The 24270-nt window shown below is 40.0% G+C and overlaps 1 protein-coding gene across 1 annotated transcript in view; it reads right to left on the bottom strand.

Moving 5' to 3' along the window:
• Nucleotides 1-7314: 7314 nt before the first annotated feature.
• Nucleotides 7315-24270, bottom strand: part of OLA1 (Obg like ATPase 1) — an 82182-nt gene continuing 65226 nt past the window's right edge. Inside the window, exons 8-11 of the mRNA XM_015868445.1 lie at nucleotides 14970-15110; nucleotides 14129-14225; nucleotides 11910-12032; nucleotides 7315-7840 (exon numbers count right to left, since the gene is read on the bottom strand). Coding sequence (XP_015723931.1) covers nucleotides 7739-7840; nucleotides 11910-12032; nucleotides 14129-14225; nucleotides 14970-15110 — 463 coding nt within the window. The 3' untranslated portion in view covers nucleotides 7315-7738. The remainder of the gene's footprint in view (nucleotides 7841-11909; nucleotides 12033-14128; nucleotides 14226-14969; nucleotides 15111-24270) is intronic.

Genomic DNA, 24270 nt, shown 5'->3' with positions numbered 1-24270 from the left:
ATAACACAGGAATCCCCCTCCCCCTTCCTAACTTTTTCATTTTCTTGATGTAATGGGCAAAGGTCTATATATCCTTTACTCCTTTGGTATTTCAGTCCTTGTATTTGCAGTATCACTCAGTGAATCTTAAGCCACTCATCCTTTTAGTCACTTACAGCTCCCTAAACTTGCATGAACTTAAAGATGAAGCTGTTATGAGTAGACTCGGTTACTTACTATTTTTATCGATGTACAGCCTTTAAAGAAAAACGTATGGAGTACACCATCGCCACCACAACCAAATGATTTCTCTTCCCCATTAAGTCCTCTTTGGAAACTTTAATTGCACAGAGACCTAGGAAGAACTGTAGAGATGTTAAACCCTACATTCCCCTGCCTCAAAAATAAGAGCAAACATGCATTTCTATAGACTTCAAAACCCGTCTGTATTTTCCTCTTTATGAAGCAGAAATTCTCTCCGCTTTGTGCAAAGAGTGGCATGATCAAAAGCACAAACTGAGCACATGAGAGCAAGAAGCTCTAATGCAGAACCTAACTGTGGACCTCAGGTAAAGAGGGTATATACAAAATAAACCTTTTCTTTATAGTTCATCGACATGTTGTAGTTAAAACTTTCCTGAAAAGTTTCCGTGGATTTATGAAGAAGTGAGAGCACAAACGCATGGTTGGTGTTGCAGCCTCATAAATCTGGCCAATGAGCAAAAGCCTCAAGTCCTTAAGTATGCAGGAATGCTACTAAATTAAAACATTTACAACACATTTTCCACATACCCAACTCATCATTGCTAAGTATCAAATTAAAAATATATATTCAGATCATCAAGATGCATGAAGTTATTCTGATTCTCTCCCTGAAAATCATCCTTGATCCCAATCTATGGAACCAGAATAACTAAGACTTAGAATACAAATATCCTTAATTTGGTTATAAAAATGGACTGCTCTTTAGGTGAACACTTAAGCCTGTATGTAGCTTTAAGCTCAGAACAACTTCACTGAATACAGGAGGATTATTAAAGTTACACGCACTGACCAATCACGTCCAAACCAAACCTGAGACATGAGACATTCATTGTCTTCCTGTTTGTTTGTTTCAGCTTGAGATATGAAGTACGAAGAGTCTTCTCCCAGTGCGGAAGACAAGAACTAAAAACAAGAACTAGGTGACCTTTCAGGATCTCTTCCAACTCAGAGGGTTCTATGACTTTCTGTCTATTATCTCAGGACTTCTCATGCTTATTTTTGCTGATTTGTTCATTTTTATGATGAGGTAACTTGGACAAAATGCATTGAAATGTTATTTTCAAAACCTACTTGACCAGCTGAGGGCTGTTTCTTTCGAAGTGCATCAAAGAACATCTATTCCTACATCCCCTCCTATACCCAAAGGCAACAAAACAGGAGGGAGCACAGATGTGCCGTGAAAGCGAGGGAGACGTTTCACCAATGCAAAGAATTATTATATCAAAACCAATGACCCTCCACTATATTCTATTAGCAGAAACTTAGTGCATCCCACGTGATGATCACTTCTGTACTGGAAGGGGCCCACAAGGACCACTCTTGGCTCCATCTGGGATCATTAAATCCCTGTGTCTGAGAGCACCACCTAAATGTATTCCAGACTGTGCTGGGCCTAGAACCATGACCACCTCCCTGGGGAGCTCATCTCAGCTGCACACAGAATGGAACCCTGAACTTGAAAGACAGTAACAGACACGAGCAAGTTGTGGTGGCAGAGCAACCAAGAGAGGTGACTGAAGTGCAGATCTACTACCAGAGCAACCTTAGATCTACTTAAAGGGATGACATTGAAATAAAGGCAATGTGTTTGCCTTTATTCCTTACCCTACTGTGCCAGTGCAGCACTTGAAGACAGCCAACCCTGCCACCCTTGGAGGGCTCTCCCTGCAGGCCTCCCCCATGCAGCATCTCCCTTTGCAAAGGGCAGGCAGCACAGTCAGGCCAGCAAGCATCAAGCACCGTGCAAATCCTGCTCCCAATCCAAATCACTTTTGATAAGAACAAAAGCTGTGTGCAAATGAATATTTCCATCTTATTTCAAATTCTAGGTTTCAACTGCAATATTAATGCTATTTTACAGTGTAATTTACTTGTAATAATATGTCATTATTGCCATTTTACAGTTTTCTCTTAAAGTAGTAAAGAAAATGTTTTAAAAGGCACAAATAGCTGCAGCACAAATCTCCATTCAGCTTAAGAATCTGTGCTCTCCCATCAGAATGGCACGTAATTGAAAACAATGACATCCCCAATGCGCTAAACGCTCCAGTCATTACAGCACTTTTATTTTGGAATAAAAGAGCACGCTCACAGCTTTTTTTTCCCCCCCTAAATAGTAAACATAAATTAAACGTTTCTCTTCTGTTCCCAAAATGGCATCTGCTGGGGTTGACCCCCAGCTATCAGGGCAGGGAGCCTGAGACAGCCTGCAGGGAGGGCAGCAGCTGTGCCTGGGGACAAAGTCCCAAGCAGTGCTGGGATCAAGACAGAGATACCACAAGGAAGGCAGCGTTATTTAAGGGAGAAGGTGACTGTACTTTGTGCAATAATTTTGCACCTGTCTTATTTCTACCTGTCTACTGTATCTTTGGAGCATCCCATGAGAGCTGTACTCTGTGTGGTTCCAGACTTTCATTGAACGGCTTAGGTTGGAGGGGACTTGAATGATCATTTATTTCCATCCTCCCAGCCATGGGTAGGGCTTGGCCCCCTCCAGATCAAGCTGCTTGGGGCCCATCCAACCTGGCCTTGATGCTTTCAGGAATGGGGCACCCACTGCTTCACAGGGCAGCCTGTGCTGGGCCTCATAATGGCAGAGTAGAAGCTGGAAGACAATCTCCTTCCTTGACCTGATGGCTGCCCCTCTGTTGATGCAGCCCAGGATACTGTTTGGCCTTTGGGGCCGCAAGCACTGATATACTGCTAGCTCATGTCCAGCTTTTCATCCATAGTTAGAAGGTCATCTAGTCCAGCTCCCCTGCAATGAACACAGACATTACAGCTAGGTCAGCCCCATCCAGTCTGATTTTGAGTGTCATCAGGGATGAGGCATCCACCCCCTCCTGACAACCTGTTGCGGTGCCTCACCATCATTATTGAAAAAACTTCTTCCTTATGTCCAATCTAAATGTTCCCTCTTTTAGTTGAAACCATTTCCCCATGTCCCATCATCATGGACCCTTCTAAGAGTCTGTCTCCTTCCTTCTTATAGCCCCCTTTCAGATGCTGAAAGACCACTATCATACCTTCCTGGAACCTTCTCCAGGCGGAACAGCCCCAGCTGTCTCAGCTTGTCCTCATAGGTGAGGTGTTCCATCCCCGGGATGCTTTTTGTGTCCCTCATCTGGACCTGCTCCAACAGGTCCACGTCTCTCCTGTACTGAGGACTCCATGTCTGCATGCAGTACTCCAGGTGAGGCCTCACCAACACAGAGCAGAGGGGCAGGATCATTTCACTTGACCTGCTGGCCACACTGTTTTCAATGCAGCCCAAGGGCTTTCCATCTTTACTCTGAATTATTCACATACCACAAGACTCCTTGGACACCTATATCCAGTTGTTTCTGGGATGTTTTACCAACAGCAGTGGGAGTTACACAGCATTTCCAAAAACACAGATTCTCAGCGTGATGCCTATCTGAATTCAGTAGAAAAATATTTAGTGGCTGGCAAAACATTAGTAAACAAAAGCAGATGAAGATGATGTTGCTATAATGACAGATTACATTAACATTCCTTGTCCTCGGGAACGCTCTGATTAGACCAGGATCCTCATAGGCCTTTTGAATAAGGCAGGATGGGCTCTGACATCCCCACTGAGTGCAGGAGCGCAGCAGACAGCAAGGGGCCAGGTGCTGCCGGAGGAGGCACAGGCCTGGCAGCAGCGACTGGGGCTGCCGATGCCCCTAAAGTTTGGGAGCCAGGTTTTCAACCAGCATGGACTGGTACTGCTCTACTAAAGCCAAGAATGCTGCTCGTCTGTAACAGCAAAAACTGACCCCTCGCCTATTCGAATCCCTTTTTAGTGCAAGGCTGAATTATCCCACTGAAGAACAGTGAGGATGTTTTGCACTACAGAGACAAGTAAAAAAAACTTTGCTTTTAGTGAAGGGGTGGGAAGCTCCACTAGTCAAAGGAACCTACAACTCTGCAAGCAAACCTCGCCTTGATTGCTGATCTCAGATCTGCAATTGCATAATTACCGAACTAAGAGAAAATTACTTTTTGCTTGAGAGTGTTAGGACAGCTCTGAATCCATGAATGACTCCCCTCAGGCACTGGTGTTTAATTTATGAGCTATTTATCTCCTCGCACACACCCCAGCACAAACAATTATACTTAGTAATTTGTTGATCTTATCGAGGCTGTTTGATGTTACTGTTGCTACCTCCAATAACGCTGTGCTTTGAAACTTAAGCAGCATTTAGAACCAAACTGGGCTACTTTGCACACAATTCACATTTCAGAAGTTTAACCCTTTGGCAGCTAAAAGGCTTTACATGCAAAGGTGAGCAAAAGTTCCACCTGCTGCTGCCCTGCTGACAGCACAGCCCTTCTGCAGCAGTGGACACCCTTTGGCTGGGGCCAGCTCTGGACAACGGCCTCCCTGACTGCCAAAAAGGAGGACCTCATTGACCTTTAAACTGATGCATATTTACCATCAATACAACTCGATGGATGCCTTCATACGCCTCACCCTTGTCCTTGCTTCTAAGGATCAGGAACCAAGCTTGGGGCTGCACAGTGCTTGCTCTTCTCCGTGTCCTTGGCCATAAGGTGCACGCAGGCAGCTCTCCCAGGTCCCCTCACAAACCTGCCACCTTCCTTGAGCACTGCCACGGCCTCTGGGCTCACTAAGACACAGCCCAATAGCTTGGGGACAAGAGATACAGACAATGCAGTGATTCAGTTCTGCGCTTTCAAGCCCAGCCTTAAATCAGACACGGTACTGGAGCTGGTGGTGCTGCTGCCAGAAAAGGGAGGAGGGAAGGGGAGGAGAAAGAGGACAGCTGCCAGGCCCCTCAGCAGCATGAGACCTGCAGCCCCGGGGTCAGCTCTGCACAGAGCCCACACGCACCACACCTGGTTCCTCCTGTGCTGCAGCCCAGGTGAACAGGGACAGAGCTGCGGCCATTGCAAGCAGAGCTTCTGCCATCAGCATCCCCAGGGAAACCCATCCGCACTCAGACATACCCACACATAACCTCAACCATCTGAACTCCTCCTGCTGTGCAGATTTCCTGCCCCGCGGGGCTCAAAGCCAAGGAGCAAAGCAGGAAGATGCCTGTGCCTCAACCCCACGTGATGTCCCATGCTCAGATATATTTTGTCAACTCCTGCACCGCATGTGCTCACACAATAGCAGCAGATTTTACTTCCTATCTGGTTTATAAAGTTTTCCTGAGCCAAACACATACATTTTGCATGCAGAAAATAAAATCCTACAGGCAATCTGCAACTGCACAGAGCTGTAACAAGCTCTGATGAGCAGGCACGTACCACATCATCTGCTTATGGCAGCAAGAGCGCACATGTAACTGATTTCACAATATGCAACACGCTGCCATATGTGCCTGTTCTCATAGAGCAAGAATTGGCACTACCTGTAGATAGAAGCCAAGAAAACTGCTTCAAAGACAGCCTGGAAACACAGCATTTACTTCAAAACTTCCAAAGCCTGACCAGCCTGCAGTGTCTGTCCTGGTTTAATTGAAGCAAAATGGTAGGACTAGCAGAATCAAACACATGGAATTAGTACTGGGAGAGTAAGAATTAAAAGGAGCAAATATTACATTTAAACAGTTACCAACTTCTAATGATTCTCCCCGCTACCCGCCCGTTCCTTTCATCCTCTGTGAGTTCACAACATTAAAATTGAGCAGAAAACATTTAAGCTGACAACTGCCACACTCACTGCTCTTTCAGAGCACAGTTTTGCTGTCGCACCCACAGCTGGCAGGAGCAGCACTGTGTCAAACCACACGGCAAAACAAGTACCGTAATAACATGCAACACTTCTGCTATCAAGGATAACACGGTTAAATCTTCATCTACTTTTATTTATAGAACAGGGAGGATTTGCAAAGTACGTATGCTCAAATTTAAACAAATATGGTTTGTTAAGTGCAATTACGATATGAAGGAATCAATTAATGGCACGATCCTTCCTGACAACTTCTTCATTTTTAAGTCATAATTAGGGGCACAGGTACATTATAGAAGTCAGAGCCAGCTTTGGGCAGACAACATGACCCATTCCAGCCAGTACTGGAGCAGCAGAGGTGGCTTCCCCCCTCCCCCCCAGCACAAGTGCTCCATTTCTCGCTCACCTTTCCTTGTGATGCAAACTCTGTAGTCTCTTCTCCATGACCACCACCTCACTGATGTCCCACAGAAAGGGGCAGGTTCTGCTTCCCTTTGGCCTTGCCGTTTTACACAATGCTTGGTGCTAATGCAGAGGGGGACCAGTGGATTTTCAAAGCTAAGTACAAGCAGATTTATGACAGTGATGCAAGAGCCCTGGCACAGCTTTAAGTGAAGAGCAACACCAGCATCTCCCCCAGCTGAGACCGCACTGACACTACAGGCACTTGAAAGAATCATCAGGCTATTTTAAATACACTAAGCATGCTGCAACCAAGGGCAATCCTATCAGCTTGTTCTTCCTAGTAACTTGCTCTGTGTTACCCAAAAAGGCCAGCTCTCCCTCGTGGTTAAACAGGGGGAGGGGGAAATAAAGCACTCCTATCTGCAGCCTTTGTCAGCCCAGCGACTTGCCTGCAGCACAGCGTGACCTCTCCCTTCACAACACTATCTGTGTCACCCTCCACTGGCCTGAAAACCTGACCCGAGAGGACAACACACAACATCAGGCACCGCTGCTCCAGCCTCCACAATTTAATAATCTCGAGGCAAGAAAGAAATAGTTTAAAAATGACTGGAGAAAAAAAAAAAAAAAAAGGCCACAGCCTCAAAGCAAAGCATGATTTTTCTACATTTGCTCTCTCCAGTAAAAATCATTCGCGTTGCATCCTTTTTATTATCCTTGCTATCATCTCGCAGTGAATGTCCATCGACAAATTCATTAACTTTTTGGAGACAAATCATCGGCATCCTAATCTTCTGATTCCCATGAAAGACTCACTTTCAAGATACAATTGCAGCTGCCCCACACTGCCAGTTACTGTATCATACGCGTCTTAAAATTCTGTAATCAGCATCCACCAGGTGCCGTATCGCATTCAGCACACCACAGTCAGTCAATACAGACATCCCCAAACACACCAAGGCTGGTTTTGTCAAATGTTTTATTGAGTGTAGACATCTGGAGTACTGTAAAACATGCATTATCTGTAGATTCAAAAAGGAGCAAGCCACATTGTCCTCACTGTCAAACGTGTCAGGCTTGGCATACATGATGGAGATTAATGAAGTATCATGAGAGTAATATGGTTCCTGAAAAGCTTCTACAATTTGGAGTAGGGTCTTAATCGTTTCAAATGCAAAGCTGTTCACATTTAGTGAACTTGCATGTTCACCGGAGGTGCCGTATTTTAATTCAAAACAAACAAGAATGATTTCACTGGGGGAGGGGAAGGTTCCCTAGGTAGAAACTGGATGCTTTTTGTTTCCAGATATTCCATCCCAAATCAAAATTCATATGCTTTTTGAAGCAGCACAGTTTATTTCTGAGCAAACGAACAACGTCTGATACTCATTTCTTCTTGGGTTGCTGAGGTGTATTAAATTTAAAGAAGATAATATCTCCGTCCTCCACGATGTAATTCCTGCCTTGTTGCCTGTATTTTCCAGCAGCCTGTAAATATGACAGACAAAAGGAATATTGGTTATTTCATTAGACATTTTACAGCATTTCTTATCTGTAAGTTTTTAAACACAGTGTAAAAAAAAATAGCAATAATAATAGTAGCTTCAGCTTCTGAGTCTGATAGTCACAGTAACAGTCACAGTACTGCCCAGTTTGACACAATTTGGTTTCACATGCACACAGAACATAAAATAATAGTTCAACCATTGAACTGATGGCATGTCAGTACCTTCCATCTCATAACGCCGTCAATGTGAAACATTTCCATATTGGAACTGGAACGCACAAGAACACAAACCCTGGAAAATCTTATGATAACAGAGACTAAACCAGCTTTTAGGCTTCCCTCCTTTTCATCCAAGCAGCCCTTCAGATGGCCAGTGCTGATGGCAGGAAGCTGAACCAGGCTTGCAGGAGGGAGCAATGCCCAGCACAATGCCCGGCAGCGGCCAGGCTCACACACCAACTTTGGAGCAGCTTCCAGCCATGGACCAGCCCCAGCTGCCAGAGCCACTGCGTGAGGAGGTCACAGCTGCACACGCCATGAGCTTCCAGCGGGGCCCTCGCCTGCTGGCGCCCAGATAACGAAGGGCCGAGGAGTTTGAAATGCACTCTTTTCCATCAGAATTTCCTTTAGAACAAATTTGCTTATGGTACAGACATCAGAAGGGCAGATGTAAGAGGAGATAGGCTGTGAAACCGGGATAGAGGGGATGGCACAGAGACCAAAGACATGAAAAGGAAATTCGTTATGGAGATGCTATACTTGAGGAGAGCAGAAAATAGGTAAGGAACCTATTAAGAATCATCGCACTCCACATTAGAATTTATTATTATACTTTCCTGTCTTTATCTCATTGTAATTAAGCCCAGCATTACAGAGGCTACAGAGAAGCCGCAGCATTAGGACTGACAGACTGGGCGGGAGGTGGTCTACAGCAGCATTTATCTTGAAAAGTGATCTACAATATGGAAAAGTTGAGAGCTTCTGCTTTAGTTCAATAACCATTCCTGTTTTGAAGTTTTCTCTCGCAGGAGAAAGTGCTTCCATGCAAGACCTCACTGTGCCATTATTCTCAATGACACTATCACAGTGGTGGCATGCTAAGATCCCATTACAGGAAAGCTGTTAACTAATGACCTTAGTTGCAGTAGAACAGATCAGATTAATGGTACATAGTTAACTTAGACACCTTTCTTTCACAAAGCCTGCTCTGTAAAGCAACGTATTCCCCATATTGCTGTCTAGGAATTTAGAGGCTCAATAACCTTGTCGCTGTCACTCCTTATTTAAATGTCACCAGCAATGTTAGCCTGCAGGAAATTTCAGATACAACAGCTCAGACAACAAATATTTAGTGCAGCAGTAATTGACCTTACACCGCATAACTGATCTATCAACAGATAATAAGTAAGATTTTACCAATTTCTATATTTTTCCCCTGGAAATTTGCTGAGACTATAAAAGCCTTACTTTCAAGTAGTCTTAGCAGCTCTTTCCTTTGAGGATCCCAATAATGCTCAAAGTCAAGAGTAATTAGACTAATTGATGGCATAAACACTAATAAAGCAGCACTGTAAAAATCATCGGCAAGTCGAAGCTGCAGGCACAGGTACACAGGCATTATACAGTCAGATACATTTACTGCTCTCACATTGGTATACAAACCTGACCCCCACAAAGTAATAATACAGATTTTACTCAGCACATCCTTGCACACCGCTAGAGCAGCACAGACTACTTTAATTAAATACATTTTGACGCACTAATGCCAGTTTATGTATTTTTGTTGCCAGTTTACAGTTAATTAAAAGTGACAGTGTTCCTTTAAATTCTCTGGAGACCATTTAATCCATTTCCATTGCTATCAGAAACACTGGTTGAAAAAATCAATACCCATTTGTGAATCTTGAGTATGTATTAAACAAGACACGTCTAACCAGTTCATTTGCACTTGAAAGCAGCCATCTGTAGAAGCCAGCTTTGCCTAAGCAGATATGATTGCTAATAATGTGATATCCCTGTAGACTACAAAGCCCACACAGAGCTATTCAGTGTATAGTTCACAGCACTGGCATTAAATTAGTTATGCTGTACTGGTGTTAGACACACACAAAATCAAACTTAAAAATCGATCAACTTGATAACATACAAAGCGGGCGACTCCCATTACCGCTGTTATTTCAGTTGACTCCTAAAAGCTCCCAAATCTAATTCTGAAATTTACCAGCAATACACAAGTAATTAGTAATGTGTATAGCATGAAACATTGTATTAAATGCAAATGAGAAAGACTGGAGCAATATCGTGCCTTTTTCTAAGAGCAGGGGTTTTGCTGGCTGGGCTTTTTGTTTTTATCTGACTTAAAAATGGAACAACAAAAGCAAATACTCTTGCTTTATTACAGGTACCTTCAAAGCAACCAACATTTACTCGTTAAACGTACTTTGAACACGGAAGCTCGCTGTCTAGAATCTTACGTAACAAGAAGCAAATGACAATACACGAGCAAAATACTTAACAGATGAATTCAACAGACACTACGTGGTGCAGCTTCTCGGGGAGAACGCTCTGATTTGAACTTCAAAAACTGATGCTGGCAAAATATGAATCTTGGTGAAATAAGGCGGTTCCTGACTACAGAATATCGGATTTATTTATAGCTGTGGTTTCACTTTACAACTACAACTCTACTTCCCTTTTCATAAAACAGTTCACATGCCGCAACGAACCAATTATACTGGGATTTTTTTTTTTCCTCCACTTCCTGGGGTTCAAACAAACCTATTAAAGCCCCGCTGCTCAGTATGATCTTCCTTAGCGATACCACTGAGAATAGGCTGAATCTGAAATCATAGTTTTGCATACCTTTCAAGCTATCAAATAGCAAACAATAAAGCCGGCCCTTTTAAATTCTTTAGCACGTTACAGTGCATAGGAACCTTCAAATACTGAGATGGATTTAAGAAAGAATATTCTCTATAATGGAGATTTTGTAAGATTTTATAAAATAGAAATCTTAGTAAAGCATCAAAAATGCCAAATGAGAAACTAAATGTGTATGAAATAAAGGGAAGTCTCTCTGATTAAAGAAGGTGGAAATAATGCAACAGCAACACAGAGAAGAGCAGATCTTATGACATTTATTTGCCACATAGAAGGTAATGTTGTATTTAATAACTTCAGATCGGATATAATTTGTCAGCCAGAAGAAGGGCACAACTTTGGGCACCCAATCAGTCTCTGCCCTCTAGTGTTGAGAAAGCAGATAAAACTCTTAATAGAAGTATAACTACAAAGAAGCGTGAGCTCATGAAAAGTTTCTCATTAAAAATGTTCACTGTCTTTTCAGTAGATGGTTGCTAGAAAACTTCACTCTGTGTAGTACATTCTAGAAGGCCAACTAATTACTACTGGTACCCCAAACTGCGCAAGCCATAGCACTTTTTAATAAGACATCAAAGGGGAATTGAACTTAATACTGAAATGGTAAATTCCAAGATTTTATCGTGCCTATCACAGCCTACAAGTGGAGTCCACTAGTCCTAAAATATATATGTGTATATATGTATTATGAAATATTTTCTTGAATGTTCACATTTGGCATTTGTGATACCTTCACAGCAAACTCAAACAGGATGACAGGCTATTGGAAGACATTTTCTGCATTTTTTTGCCTTTGTTTTAAAAGTGACTTGAAAGTCTGCTAGATCACCGTAAAAACTTCATCATTCCAAACCAGGTTTGTTTTAAAGATTACAACCATCTGAACACTAACATATAAACTGAGAAGAAAACAAAGCACAACATTTGGTGTTGGGGTTGATATTTAGTACTTAAACCATCTTGGATGCTGGAACTGTTGCACTCCTGTTCAGCAAGTTGGTGCATCTTTCCTGTTTCCTACATAGACAGAGGATTTTTGCTCTGTCACTTTAAGTCACTCTTAAATACACCCAGCTTCAAGAACATCTTCCCAGTGAAAAATACACATGAAATGAAAAAAGGGAGAAAATGAAAAGAAAAAAGAAAAGAAAAAAAAAATGGGGAGCTCACCTTGACAGCAGCTTCTGAACCTCCTTCTTTAAAATCTTCATATTTCATTACTTCAGCCATAATGAATCCCTTTTCGAAGTCTGTGTGAATCTTCCCTGCCGCCTGAGGAGCCTTCGTCCCTTTCTGTCAACAGGAAAGACCAGACGAAAATTAATTGCATTTAAGAAGATTGATTGCAGGAGAGAGGTTTCTTCCTTGTAGATATGCTTTCTGGATCTGTTGAAAGTTTGTTTCCTATCAGTTAGAATGTCACACATACAGCTGGGTGTTTCTCCAAGTTGAGACACGCAGATAAATGCCTTCACCACAGATAAACCAACTGACATTAAAAAGAAGGGCAGCTTTGTTTTTTCCCAATAGGCATAAACAGCAGTATTGATTTTAGAAGGTATGACTGTGTTCTGTTGTGGGAGTCACTTAGATCCCTGGCTCTTCACATAGAAAGCCAAGAAAATAAAGATCTTTTTTAAAAATGACTTTAAAATCTGAAAGACTCATAACTTTTAGTGACATCCCAATAATTTCAGCTACATGGGAATATTCCTTGGCAAACCACATTTGTAATCCCAAATGATGTATGAATTGCAAGCTTTATATACTTTTTTTTTTCCAGAATCATTACAGTAAATATAGAGGGGAAAAAAGAATATTCTTACCAAAATGTCAACAATTACATCACCTAAAATATATATATGTATATAAATATTTTAAAATCACTGCAACTAATATAAGACAATTTAAGCTTTAGCAATAAAGCAGAATGCATTACAACTGTACGCCTTAAATTACCAGGACATGCATTCTGTGCACATACAACCATGGCAAGAAATTTGAGAAATAATGGCGACCCAAAGGCTGCTTAATAAAGCATGTTAAAGTGCTAAGGAGTCTGACACTGTAAAGCACAGTTTTTACAATAAAAGATGTATTGGGTTAATATGGCTACTCACTGATGCTTACCTGACTAAATATCTCCGCACATTAAATCAAAGACACTTACAATCAGTCTTAAGATAAACCAGCTTTCAAATTTTCTAATAAAGAGCAAGCATTTCTCCTGCTGAAAACAGCGGAGTTTCACAATGTGCTTTTTAAAAACTCTGGCATAAATCAGAAGGACAGAACTTCTACTTCTCTGTTATTTTGGTAGCTATTTCAAGGGCGCTAGCTGCCAATTAGCACGGAAAAGGAGACAGATGAAAAGACTAAAACATATTTCTAAAAGACCACTCATAAGTTTAACGCGCTGAAATGCACACAACAAACATCTGCAGCAGTATCAGCTAAAAATATAAATGTCCCGGAAATTATGTTGATTAATGAAAACAAATTAATTCCTTTGAAATGAAATTAAACATAGCACCGAAATTCATTGCACAGCACTGAAGGTACTGAGGCATCAGAAAGGCTCAACAGACCCGCATCCCCAAAAGTTGATGCTTTTGTAATTTTTAAGGTAGAGCTTATAACTGCACGTGTTTCAAAATATTTTGCAATACTGATCTTTATACTACACTGTATTTTCATTCAAAGGCAAAGCACTACAGCTCAGCTCTCACTATCCTCTGGGAATAAATTAGTCAATCTCTATGGCTGTAATCATCCTACATCAATATTTAAAATACATAATATAATTTTAGGCATGACATCAGTTCCTGGATAAACACAGAAAGCTACCAAAATAAAGTAGGTCTAAATATTAGAGTCAGTAGAAGATTTGAATTACTGCACACCGATTTTAGGTTTTTGAGCCCAACTGTGTATCCACGAGGAATATAATGATGTTATATTGCTTTTATTGCTGAAAATGTAATCCGAGCAAAGCAAAGGAGGAATGAACCACCCGCAACCCAAACAAACTTAGTGAATACAAAATGAAAAGCAACATCAATTTCACTGCAGACAAACCCAGTCACACAGATTAAGCAAGCACAATACTGGTACGTCTTATCTCTGACCACAGGAGGAGGGTAGACAGATTCTACAGGATGAAGAAATTCAGACTATGTAATAGGCAGAATCAATTGTTACCTGCCTCAATCAATGCAGCTCCACTTTCACTGTTCAGCAGCTCACAAATAATTAAAGTTATCCTGGACAAAAACCTCATCTGTAATGACTAGCTAACCGCCACCATGACAAACTTCAAAGTCAGTGATATCAATCTGAATTCAATAGTGTGGAACTGGATATAGCTGATGAATAAGTATGAATCTTACCCTGATGGTCCATGCACGCACTTCATCTGGGCCTGCAGTGAAAAAGTATTCTAGTTGGAGTGCTGCATATCCAGCCTTAATGATCTTTGGTAAAGCACTGAGAAGAAAAAAAAAGAGAATCCAATTCATTCAACATATACACATGAAACAGCTAAATGCCTCATGTAATCAATTTACATTGAAAGACATCGCATATTTGGAAGACACTGGACCTACTTTTAAACTCTGTGACAATCAGAGAGTAGCCTTTTTCTTTGAACTCTCTTCAGAAGAACTATTTATTTCTCTTTTTTTTTTTCTTTCTTTTTTCCCCCCCCCCCCCCCCCCCCAAACACATTTACTGCACCAACATATACATAGTATTTTGATTTGTTTATCTGGCAGGATAGAGAAATATGGGATAAATTGAAATCACCCTACCAAGCGGCACTTTTGGTCTCATGCAATTTTCAAGACTTCTGGTCATGAAAGCTTAACTGTTCAACTGAAATTCAATATTGAAACAATTTCTTATAGTTCTTCAGAAAAATTACGGCAAAATTACCTCCACCATTCCTGCTCCCCATGGATGACGAAACAGTTTTGGTGATCGCTCCTTCTCAAAAATATACATAACTAATACCTATGTTATAATTAAAACACTGTACAGAGATGACAGATGACAGTTAAAAACTTAATTTAAAATAAATCTTTTCACTCTGTCTCATGGTAAAGAAAGGAGAAGATTCTCTCTTTATAATGGTAATTACTCTGTCATTTATTATTCTATCAGCGCAAGCAATTAAATTACTGCAAGGAAATAGTTGATAATAAAGTGTAGGGAAAATGAATGCTAATTAACCTTTGTGTCATGTTCTCTTCCAGATACTTCTGTTTCTCCTCAGCACTCATATCTTGCAACTTGAGTTCCAAGGCCCCACTAAAAGGAATGACCAAAGCACCCGGGTCGTGCTTGTCCACCCACTCTTTAATTTTTATCAACCTGTAGACAACAAAGGGCACAACATTATCTTGTAGTGCATGCATGGCTGTACCACATTCATTATTATCAAGTAGCACATACATATTCATAAGAATTGCACGGTTTTATGATGCCATCTTTTTGTGTATTGCTTTCCAAGGTCAAGGCATTAACAGGCAGCGATTGCTTCAGGTGTACTCCATTAACATTTCACTGTTTCTTGGTTTCTGTTTGGCATTTAATCTATTAGAAATAGCCATAATTTGAGACAATAACCAGGTTTTTGGTTGAGGTTAAATACTTGCAATCTCAAATGCTAACTGAATAAAACTTTGTGCATTCATAGGCATAATTTTTCTGAGACCTGAAAAGGCATTCTTTATCAAATACGGTAAAACTGAGGGGTTTTCAGCTTTTCTTCTGACTTACTTTTTCCCCACTAAGATCTCCCCTAAGGTGAGGAGAGGTGAGGGCAGCTGATATTCGCAGACAGAAGAGAACACTGCATTCTTCAACCTCTCAGACAGCAAGCAGTACCCTGCTTTTCTCTGGTTATTGATCCTGGAGGATGCCATAGCTAATGAATACAGGGCCACATTGCTCACAGTTTCTCCCACCTTTCCATTATCTCCCCAGGACAAAGCTTCTAGATATTATGCTACTATTATTCTTAAATAAAGAACCACATTTTCTATTTCTCCCCATCTTCTGTTTTCTCAACATGCAGCATCAGTAAGAGTTTACTGTACTTCTTTTGTTGTTTGTTTTGTTTTTTTTTAGTTGAATGAAATTATGCCTTTAGAACTATGGATTTATGGCACTGGTTTCTAAAAGTTCAGTACCTCAATTAAAAAAAAAATCACAAATATTTGCAGCACATTCACATTGCAATGATAACTGCAAATGCTATGTATTTTAAACCTCATAGAGACACTCAGAAATGACCTGGAAGGACTGATGACTCATCAGTTTCACCTCCAGGGCACTACTTCTGAACCTGGGGAATGGTAGGAATGCAGACAAGTCTCTGCATTCAGGAAGGAAATACAACAACCAACAGACAAGAGAATATTTCCTGCACACTAAGGGAGAAAGTACAAAACACAGTACTCTGGGTGCCATAGATGTTTCAGGCCCCAAGCACCCACCATACAGAACAGATTTTATGCTTGCTGAGTTTCTTTTCTCAGTCCCGCTAATCTCTGAGATTTAGACCAAGGTTTTAACTGCTATTATACTAAAGTGCTTTGAAACTGTGGCTGCAAACCTTTAAATAATCAATGCAAATGTCACTTCAGAAAAAAACGAACTGAACCACAAGTTCATCAACACACATTTGTCAAAGAAAATAGCAGGGGATCAGGGCTATTATGAGATTAAGTGCATGGCCCACTGAGTAGGGCTTTAGATGGGACAAAGAATATAAAAGTTCACTCAACAGTTTTCACACATTTGTTATGTAAGGCTGGTCCTTCTATCATTTACTTATGTAAATACCCCATCAGTGGTTTTCAATCCTCATTATACTAATCTTTCTTCTTCCAGTTATCCTACGAAAATATAGTCTGGTATCCAGGACTGATACTGAAAAACTATTGCCTTCCAAGACACATGAATTGAAAACCACGATTAAAGCACGTTTCTGAAACCACATGTGACATCCAACAGCACTTCTAAAACTGACACTTGTCGTTAACTAATTTATTTTGGCTAACAAACTGGATACCAAAAGTTCACAGCTTATAAATGTCAACCTTACATAGAAAATGTATCTAGGAATGTATCTGCTATTCATAAGAGGACTTAACATCTGTGCATACCTTTTTTTTCCCCCCTTTGAAAAGTATCTAACACCAGCGCTTAGACTAATTAAATAACACACCAAGTGAAAGGCACAATGAAACACAGTAACTTGAAAAAGTGAAACAGGCAAAAAACTGATGTCTAAAATTGTATTCAGACTCTGTTTGGTAAATATGGTCATCGTAACTAATAAACTAAGAACTATTGTGGAACAACAAGATAAGAAATAATTACTTTGGCTAAAACACCAATTCAGAATAATAATAGTCTTAGACTGTCATTTTAACAGCTTTTCTATTGAGTCCTTAGAGGGATTATTTGCATTCCTCAGGTATTCTATTGTACAATTCAGATGAATAAAGACTTACAAATCATTCCTCTACCGCCAGTGTGAGACTTTGATCCAGTGAATACACCATTGTACCTTAACTATAATTGGCAAAAAACCTGACAGTGTAGAGCATCACAAGCTTAATAACAAAGGAGAATATCTCAAAGTGTTGACAGATGATCTTCATAATGCAGGAGCAGAGCTGGTACATTTTAGCAATAAATGAGCACCGAGGTCTAAAGGTCTCTGAAGTGACTGACATCAGACCTGCTACAGCCTCGCTAAAAGAATACGGTACTGCATCGTACTCTGCAGACAGTCAGGTTCTCTGCCTGAGCGTTTCACTTTTCTGACTTCCAATGTCACAGAATCACTAAAAAGTATTCAGGAATTCCCCTAAACAAAGCAAATAAAAATAAAAAGTAAATACTCAAATATAAATACTGATACATACTACCAACAGAACTTTCCCCAAAACAAAATGGTTGACTAATGATCGCTAAAGTAATAACGCCCGTGTGCTTTTCAGTTAGGGATAACCAAGTGTGCTAAACAGAACAAAACTGCCTTAACATGCTGGTAATAAAATAAAATAAAATTATGTAAAAGCCTGTTTGATTTGATCGCATCATTTTTTTCCATGGAAGTATCAGGATGTCTGTAAAAGGACAGCAATAACAACTTACTCGGACCTGTGTTAAGCAAATCCTGGAGTATTTTTCCATTTTTTCATGCTGCACTTGACAATGAATTACAAAAGGTATTGGATTTCAGGCTGGCAGAGAAGACTATTGACAACAGAAAATCTCAATTAAGAAAATACACTAAAATCTGACAACATGAAAAATAAAAGAAATCCAGTAAAACTGGCAGAAGAATCAGTGACCGTGATTAACAGCTGAAACTATTTTAACTTCAAGAAACAAGAAAGCTCTCCAGATAAAGACACCGCTTTACAAAGTAAACTGAAATCTACTTGAAGACAGCAGACACGCAGAAAGCTACTATAAACTCCTTTTTCCTGTCCATGTTTACAAAAATGCTGTTACAAGAAGAGTCAGATCAAAATTCTGATAATAAAACATATGGCAGAAAGAAGAAAGGCGGCTTCTAGCTCCACTCAGCAATGACAGTGTGGGATGTCTTAGAGCATTCTGGGCAACCAGCAGTGTTAGTCTACCAAAATGGTTTGGCTGTTCTCTCCAGCTGGCTCTGTAGAGTGGAGGAGTGTACCAGCAGCACCTGCAGGTGGCTCCTGAACTGAAATTTATTTCTGTTCACCACAAATGGGCAATAATATCCCTTCTGGAAAAAAAACTACAAGCCCAACATACTGCAAGATCACCACACATTTTGGTGAAGACAAACATCTTAAACTAAACTAAAAACAAGACCATATCAAAACCTGACACAAGAACAAAGCCAGATCTGAATGACTCACAAATGGAAGATCAAAACTCAAAACTCTGACCGGGGAAAATGGCAGAGAGGAACTGAGATACTCACTTTCATGGCAACACAGGACAAAAGCACAACAGCTTTCCTACTGCCAATTTGGAAAATGATGTGAAGATTTAAATGCTTTCTTGCCATTATAGAACCCTAGATGCGACAAAGACATCATCTGTCAGGGGAATCCAGATTTCAACTCTGCTTTAGGTTGACAAAGAAAAAGCAAACTGAAAAAGTCAATGACTCCCAGGGCAGAAGGATCAGGATGACCGCCAGAGTTATCTGCTGACATTAAGTCAGGATGTAGAACAGACCTAGGGAGAGGTTTAAAGATCAAGAGAGTCACTGGGAAGGCCAGCAAGCAATGAGCAACAAAAAGCTGAGGCAAAAGAAATCAAAGCCTGCAGACAGACCAAATAAATAGATACAACAGTTGCAGAATGAACATTGGCTATCAAATAATATTTGGCAAGCTGAGTTTCACATGAAAGATCCAGCTGGGAACAGAGACAGAGTTCTGATGGAAACAGAAGAGGTGATGGAAGAGAGAAGCTGCAGAGGAAATGTAAGCTTCGCAGACACCTGCAAGACAAGATGATCTGAAAAACTGACCCCAACCAGAAAAAGGTGATTTGTCAAAGTACACTTCTGTACAAGGGAGACAAAAAAAAACCACCCATCCAACTCATGGAGGAGAAACAATTGCTTTTCTGTTCTACAACTGAACTACGGGTAGAAATTGGCAGAAACAAAACAGCATGGCAGGGAAGAAGAAAATACCAGGTAGCACCACAAGAAAGAGACAAATGTAGACAAAGAGAAGATCAAACTAAGTCTTAAAAACTTACAGAAGACTGGAGGAAAAAGAAAGAAAAAAAGATCCACAGATAAGAGTGAGAATACAAGGACCCAGAAATTCCAATACGTCCTTTCTCTTGGCGGTCCTGAGAAATTTTAAAAACTTTTCAAAAGCCTTCTTTTAAGTGCTTCATTCCCGCTGCTGAAAAGCTTTCTGTGTCTGCAAGTATAGCCACCTCTATCATAATTTAAATGTATTACTTACAACCAGGCCAATACACTGGGAGTATACATTCCTTATTTCTTTACAGCAGCCTTTACATACTCATGTCCTTTAATTCTCTTTTTTCCCCTTCTTTGAATTTTCTTTGTAGGTCATGTATTACTCTTCTAGCTTTTAAACTCTTAGTTTCTAAACTTCTAACCATTCTCAATGCTTTGTTCTGGACTCCCTCCAGTTGGTCTAAATATTCCTGGAGGCATGGAGGACCCAATGCACTCCTCAGAGATCCAAATAATAAGGTCTCATGAGCATTAAAAAAGAAAAAAACAAAACAAAAAACCTAAAGTATTAATTCTCACATTTTTAGACAATTATCCTGTTTATAAAACCCAATACATTTGCTATTTTTGTGAAAGCACTGCAACCTTGTCTCATGCTTAGCTGATAACTTTTTGTATGACTCCACATGACTGGTTATTCTTCATGCTGTATTTGCATAGATGATTATTCTGCATAAAATCCCTCTCCTCAAAAGTAGCACCCCCTCTTCCGTTTTCACCTAATGATTTCTTCTATTTCTTGAGATGCTCCCAAATTCTAATTCTGTTCTCTGCATACCTGGATATCTCCTAGTTTGGGGTCATCTAGGTCATCTACAGATTTAACAAGAACGCTCATCATCCAGCTCATTAATGGAAATGCATAACAGTATTCAACCAGCAGCCGCTTCTGCAGATCTCATAATGAGATATTCTTCCATTTGGAAAGTGAACCACTGATAACTACGCTCTGTGTATTATCTTCCAACCAATCTTTCACACAAACTTTTAGTAGTTTCTATTTAGCCAGCATTTCCTAAGTTGCTTATGAAAATGCTGTCAGGCATTAAAGCCTTAATAAAAATTACAATACACAGTTTAGTATGTTTCTTCACAATGTGCAAGACCATTACATTTATCACAGACAAAATATTTGACTCATCTGAAAATTTAGTGTTAATAAATTCACACAGGCTGTTATATGTTGACTGGGTTGCTTCAAGACTGTTAAAAACAATTGAATTGTTCCGATTCATCTTAAAATTAACACAAACTTCACTGCCTTAGAAATTGCTCATTTCCTCTTTTCTCTTTGTGGATACCTTTTGTCTTTTAAAGCCTCGCCCACTACCCACAAGCTATATAAACTGACAACAAATTGGGTAATGATTTTTTTCTTCCCAGGATGCTCTACCAGTACCATTAGTTTTAGCTTATTTAGTGAGGTGAGAGAGGAAGATTTAATTTATCTGAGTACAGTCAATGAGACCCAGTCCACAGGTGACGTCCTTCCATTTCATTAGCATCCACAGACACTAAAAAGACTACACTTACACATACAGACACATGCATAGATAGGTAAAGATAGAAAGTAAGAAAAATGCACTGCCTGAGTAAGCTTTCTTTCTATATTTTTATTATCAACAAATTTTGAAACAGGGAGAATGATGAAAGCAATGTACACAATAATGTATCACAAAACAGGTCAGTGGCAGAAGTTCAGAATGGGAAACAAAGCACAAGCCACGATCCCGTACTTCACTGTAGTGGACTAACATGCTGTAACTCTCACTGTTACCTGCCTTTTTTTTTTTTTTTTTTTTAGTATCTCTTTCTTCTTGCCCTACATGAAGAGAAAGGACTAAAAACTGAAAGACTAAACTGGGAAATATTAAAGAATAAAAAGGTACTTTCTTCCCCATCGTGACAGTTTGCTTTTTATGGAGAAGAAAGACTTACCGAAGGTTTTGGAGTACCTATTACTGACCTAGGCAATCACATTTCAAATCAGCAGTGACATCTAGGAGTTTATTCCATTTTATTTGCAGTTCCAAGATAGTCAGGAGGAAGACAGCAATCCTTAGATTTGGGGAGGTCCATTTCCCCCCACCAACCCACGCCAGAAAGCACTTCACAGCAACACTTCAGAGCAAACGCACACTTCCCACATGCTGGGCTGCTCCCTAGTCAGGAGCCTCCTCCCAGCCCATCACAACAGGACCTGAGGGAGCTCAGAACTTCATTTATTCTGAGCATCCTGAATTCTTTAAGTTCTTTAATCTTTTATATCTTCCCATATCCCCCTTTAGTATCCCCCTGCCTCCATGCCATTCACTGAGCCCAAAAGAACCTCTAGTGACCAACATGGAGAACTGATCTCATATCAGATGGCAACTTTAATCCCCAACATAGACTAACTTGAGCCTTACATCAAGAAGTGGAAGAGTCCTTAAAATTCTTTTCTGCAACATTTTCAGGGTCTCAAGGCACATCCTGTGATCTCAGGAATCGTATGACAGAATGGTAACAAAAAAAAAGTACTTCATCTCACCAATTCTAGATTTCACACTTTTTAACTTACTACGTAATTTCAACTGATAATATCTTAAGAAAAGAAGAAGTTTCTGACCTGCACTGTCATTTGACATTTATTCAGATATTTCCATATCCTTCCTTAACACTCTCCCTTCAAACATAAGTAATTCCAGGTTTCCCGCCTCATGCACGTCAAAGTCAGTTTTCCCATGGCCTTGATCTTGATCAGTGCTGCTATTCTACAGCCCCCATAATTTCAAAAAATCCTTTGGTAGACGGGATGATCAGTATTGCATCTACTATTTCAGTTCAGGTCACATCCCAGATTCTAAAGAAACTTAGTTTCTATTGGTTTTATTTGCTTTACAATCTAGATGAAGGATTCTTATCCTATTCCTTATCCATCTAAATGTTTCACCTGCTTTCCTGCTACCAGCTGCACACAAAGCAAGGGTTTTGCAGCACTAGCTGCCATTGACCAGTGAAAACAATTGGGCAGAATGCCATTTTAGGAGGGTGGGAGAACTTATTTATTTACTCCACCACCTCCTTTCTTTCAAGTTGGACCAATTCACTTGTCCAAGAATCTTTCACCACTGGTTGCATCAACATAACGGAAGGATGGTGCAGGAACAGCTGAAGACAGGATGCCTTAAGTTAGCCTATTACCCAAGTAAGAGCAAAGCTACATACTCAGACAGAAATTTCAGAACTAACTACTGGAGAAAGCTCATGTATAAGGAGCCTTGGATCAAAATTATCCTGCACAGGATCACTTAAAAATAGATTCTTTAAGGCAGAAAGTATTATTTAACAGGAAAATAAATAAATAAATACATAATCAAGGTAATACTGCTGGAAATTCTTGTGAAAGCAGTTAGTATCCTCAGAATATGACTTTGTTAACAGATTGTCAAATACAGATTGCCTACTATAATACAGCATTTCATCTGCTCTAGACAATCTACACCTGCAGGTATTCACTGTTCTTCAGTACATTAAAAACACATGAGGACACAACACCTCACTTGCAGCTTTATGCTACTGACCACATATCATAGCAAGACTTGAATTAACTAACACAAACATTAGTTAGTTAGTTTGGGTTTGCAAGATGCTAGCACTAGAAATAAACAACAGAGAATATGACATTACCTATAAACAGAATACAGACAACAGTTAATGGGCAAAACACTCTATAATTAGGAGAAATAAAGCCTGAAAAACAGAAAAATCAAGTTGATGACCTGTAACCGAGTATGAATTTAAATATATCAATGACTGCAGAGCAGAAGTGAGAAATAGAAAAAAATCCAGTGTGATTTCTATCGTCAATGAAGATTCCAGTAAGAAGAAACTTTCAGTACCTTATAAAACTCTTTCTAATGAAAAGTCAACCAAGGTAACCCTATTTTAAACATCTGTAAGGAGAATCGTTCATAAAGAGTAAAGACCTTGGAATTCATTTTAAGACATTCCTTTCTGATCCAGTGTTCACAACCTCAGCAGTATCTCTTTATCTATATTATGAGCCCTCAAAATGATCAAAATCAATTACGACTTAAAAAATAAAGGGAACGGTACTACTCTGCTGCTGTAGCACCTGCTGGCATGTGAAAAGCTCACAGTCTGCAGTTCTTCCTTGGCCTGCCAATTTTGAAAATTATTTCCATCTTAACCATAAAAAAAGACGGAGCTGTTGCTGTCAATAAGCATCAAAGTACAGTGAAGACAAAACTACTGATCAAATCACACAACAATGCAGGCTACAACAAATCGTGTGTACAACGTTTTACAGCTACAGGCATAACAGGCTCCACTTGTAGCCAGTGTACTATGGAGTGAAAACAAACACTTACAAATTCCTATGCTCTAATTCCTTAAAATTGCTAAAATACAGATTCTTTTTTAAACAAATCTCTTAAAAATTACAACACACGATGCCCTAACAAAAAGAACTTTACATGCAAGTCACAATCTACAACATCAAGTTTGTTTTCTTCAGTTCTTCTGTGCTGTGTGTGCATGTGTATACATACAAATACAAGGCCATAATCTCAAGCAAATAAGTATGATCTACATAAAACTCCCATGTAATAAAATAAACACGTACTAACACTTGAAATAAGACACTAAACTTAAAGAGCAATTGGGGATATATTCCACTAATGCTAATTAAAAATCTGCAATGAGTAGCATAAATGCAGAGTACAGCATGTG

Source organism: Coturnix japonica, chromosome 7 (assembly GCF_001577835.2).
Source record: "Coturnix japonica isolate 7356 chromosome 7, Coturnix japonica 2.1, whole genome shotgun sequence".
Lineage (NCBI taxonomy): Eukaryota > Metazoa > Chordata > Aves > Galliformes > Phasianidae > Coturnix > Coturnix japonica.
This window is presented reverse-complemented; position numbering and strand designations above follow the sequence as displayed.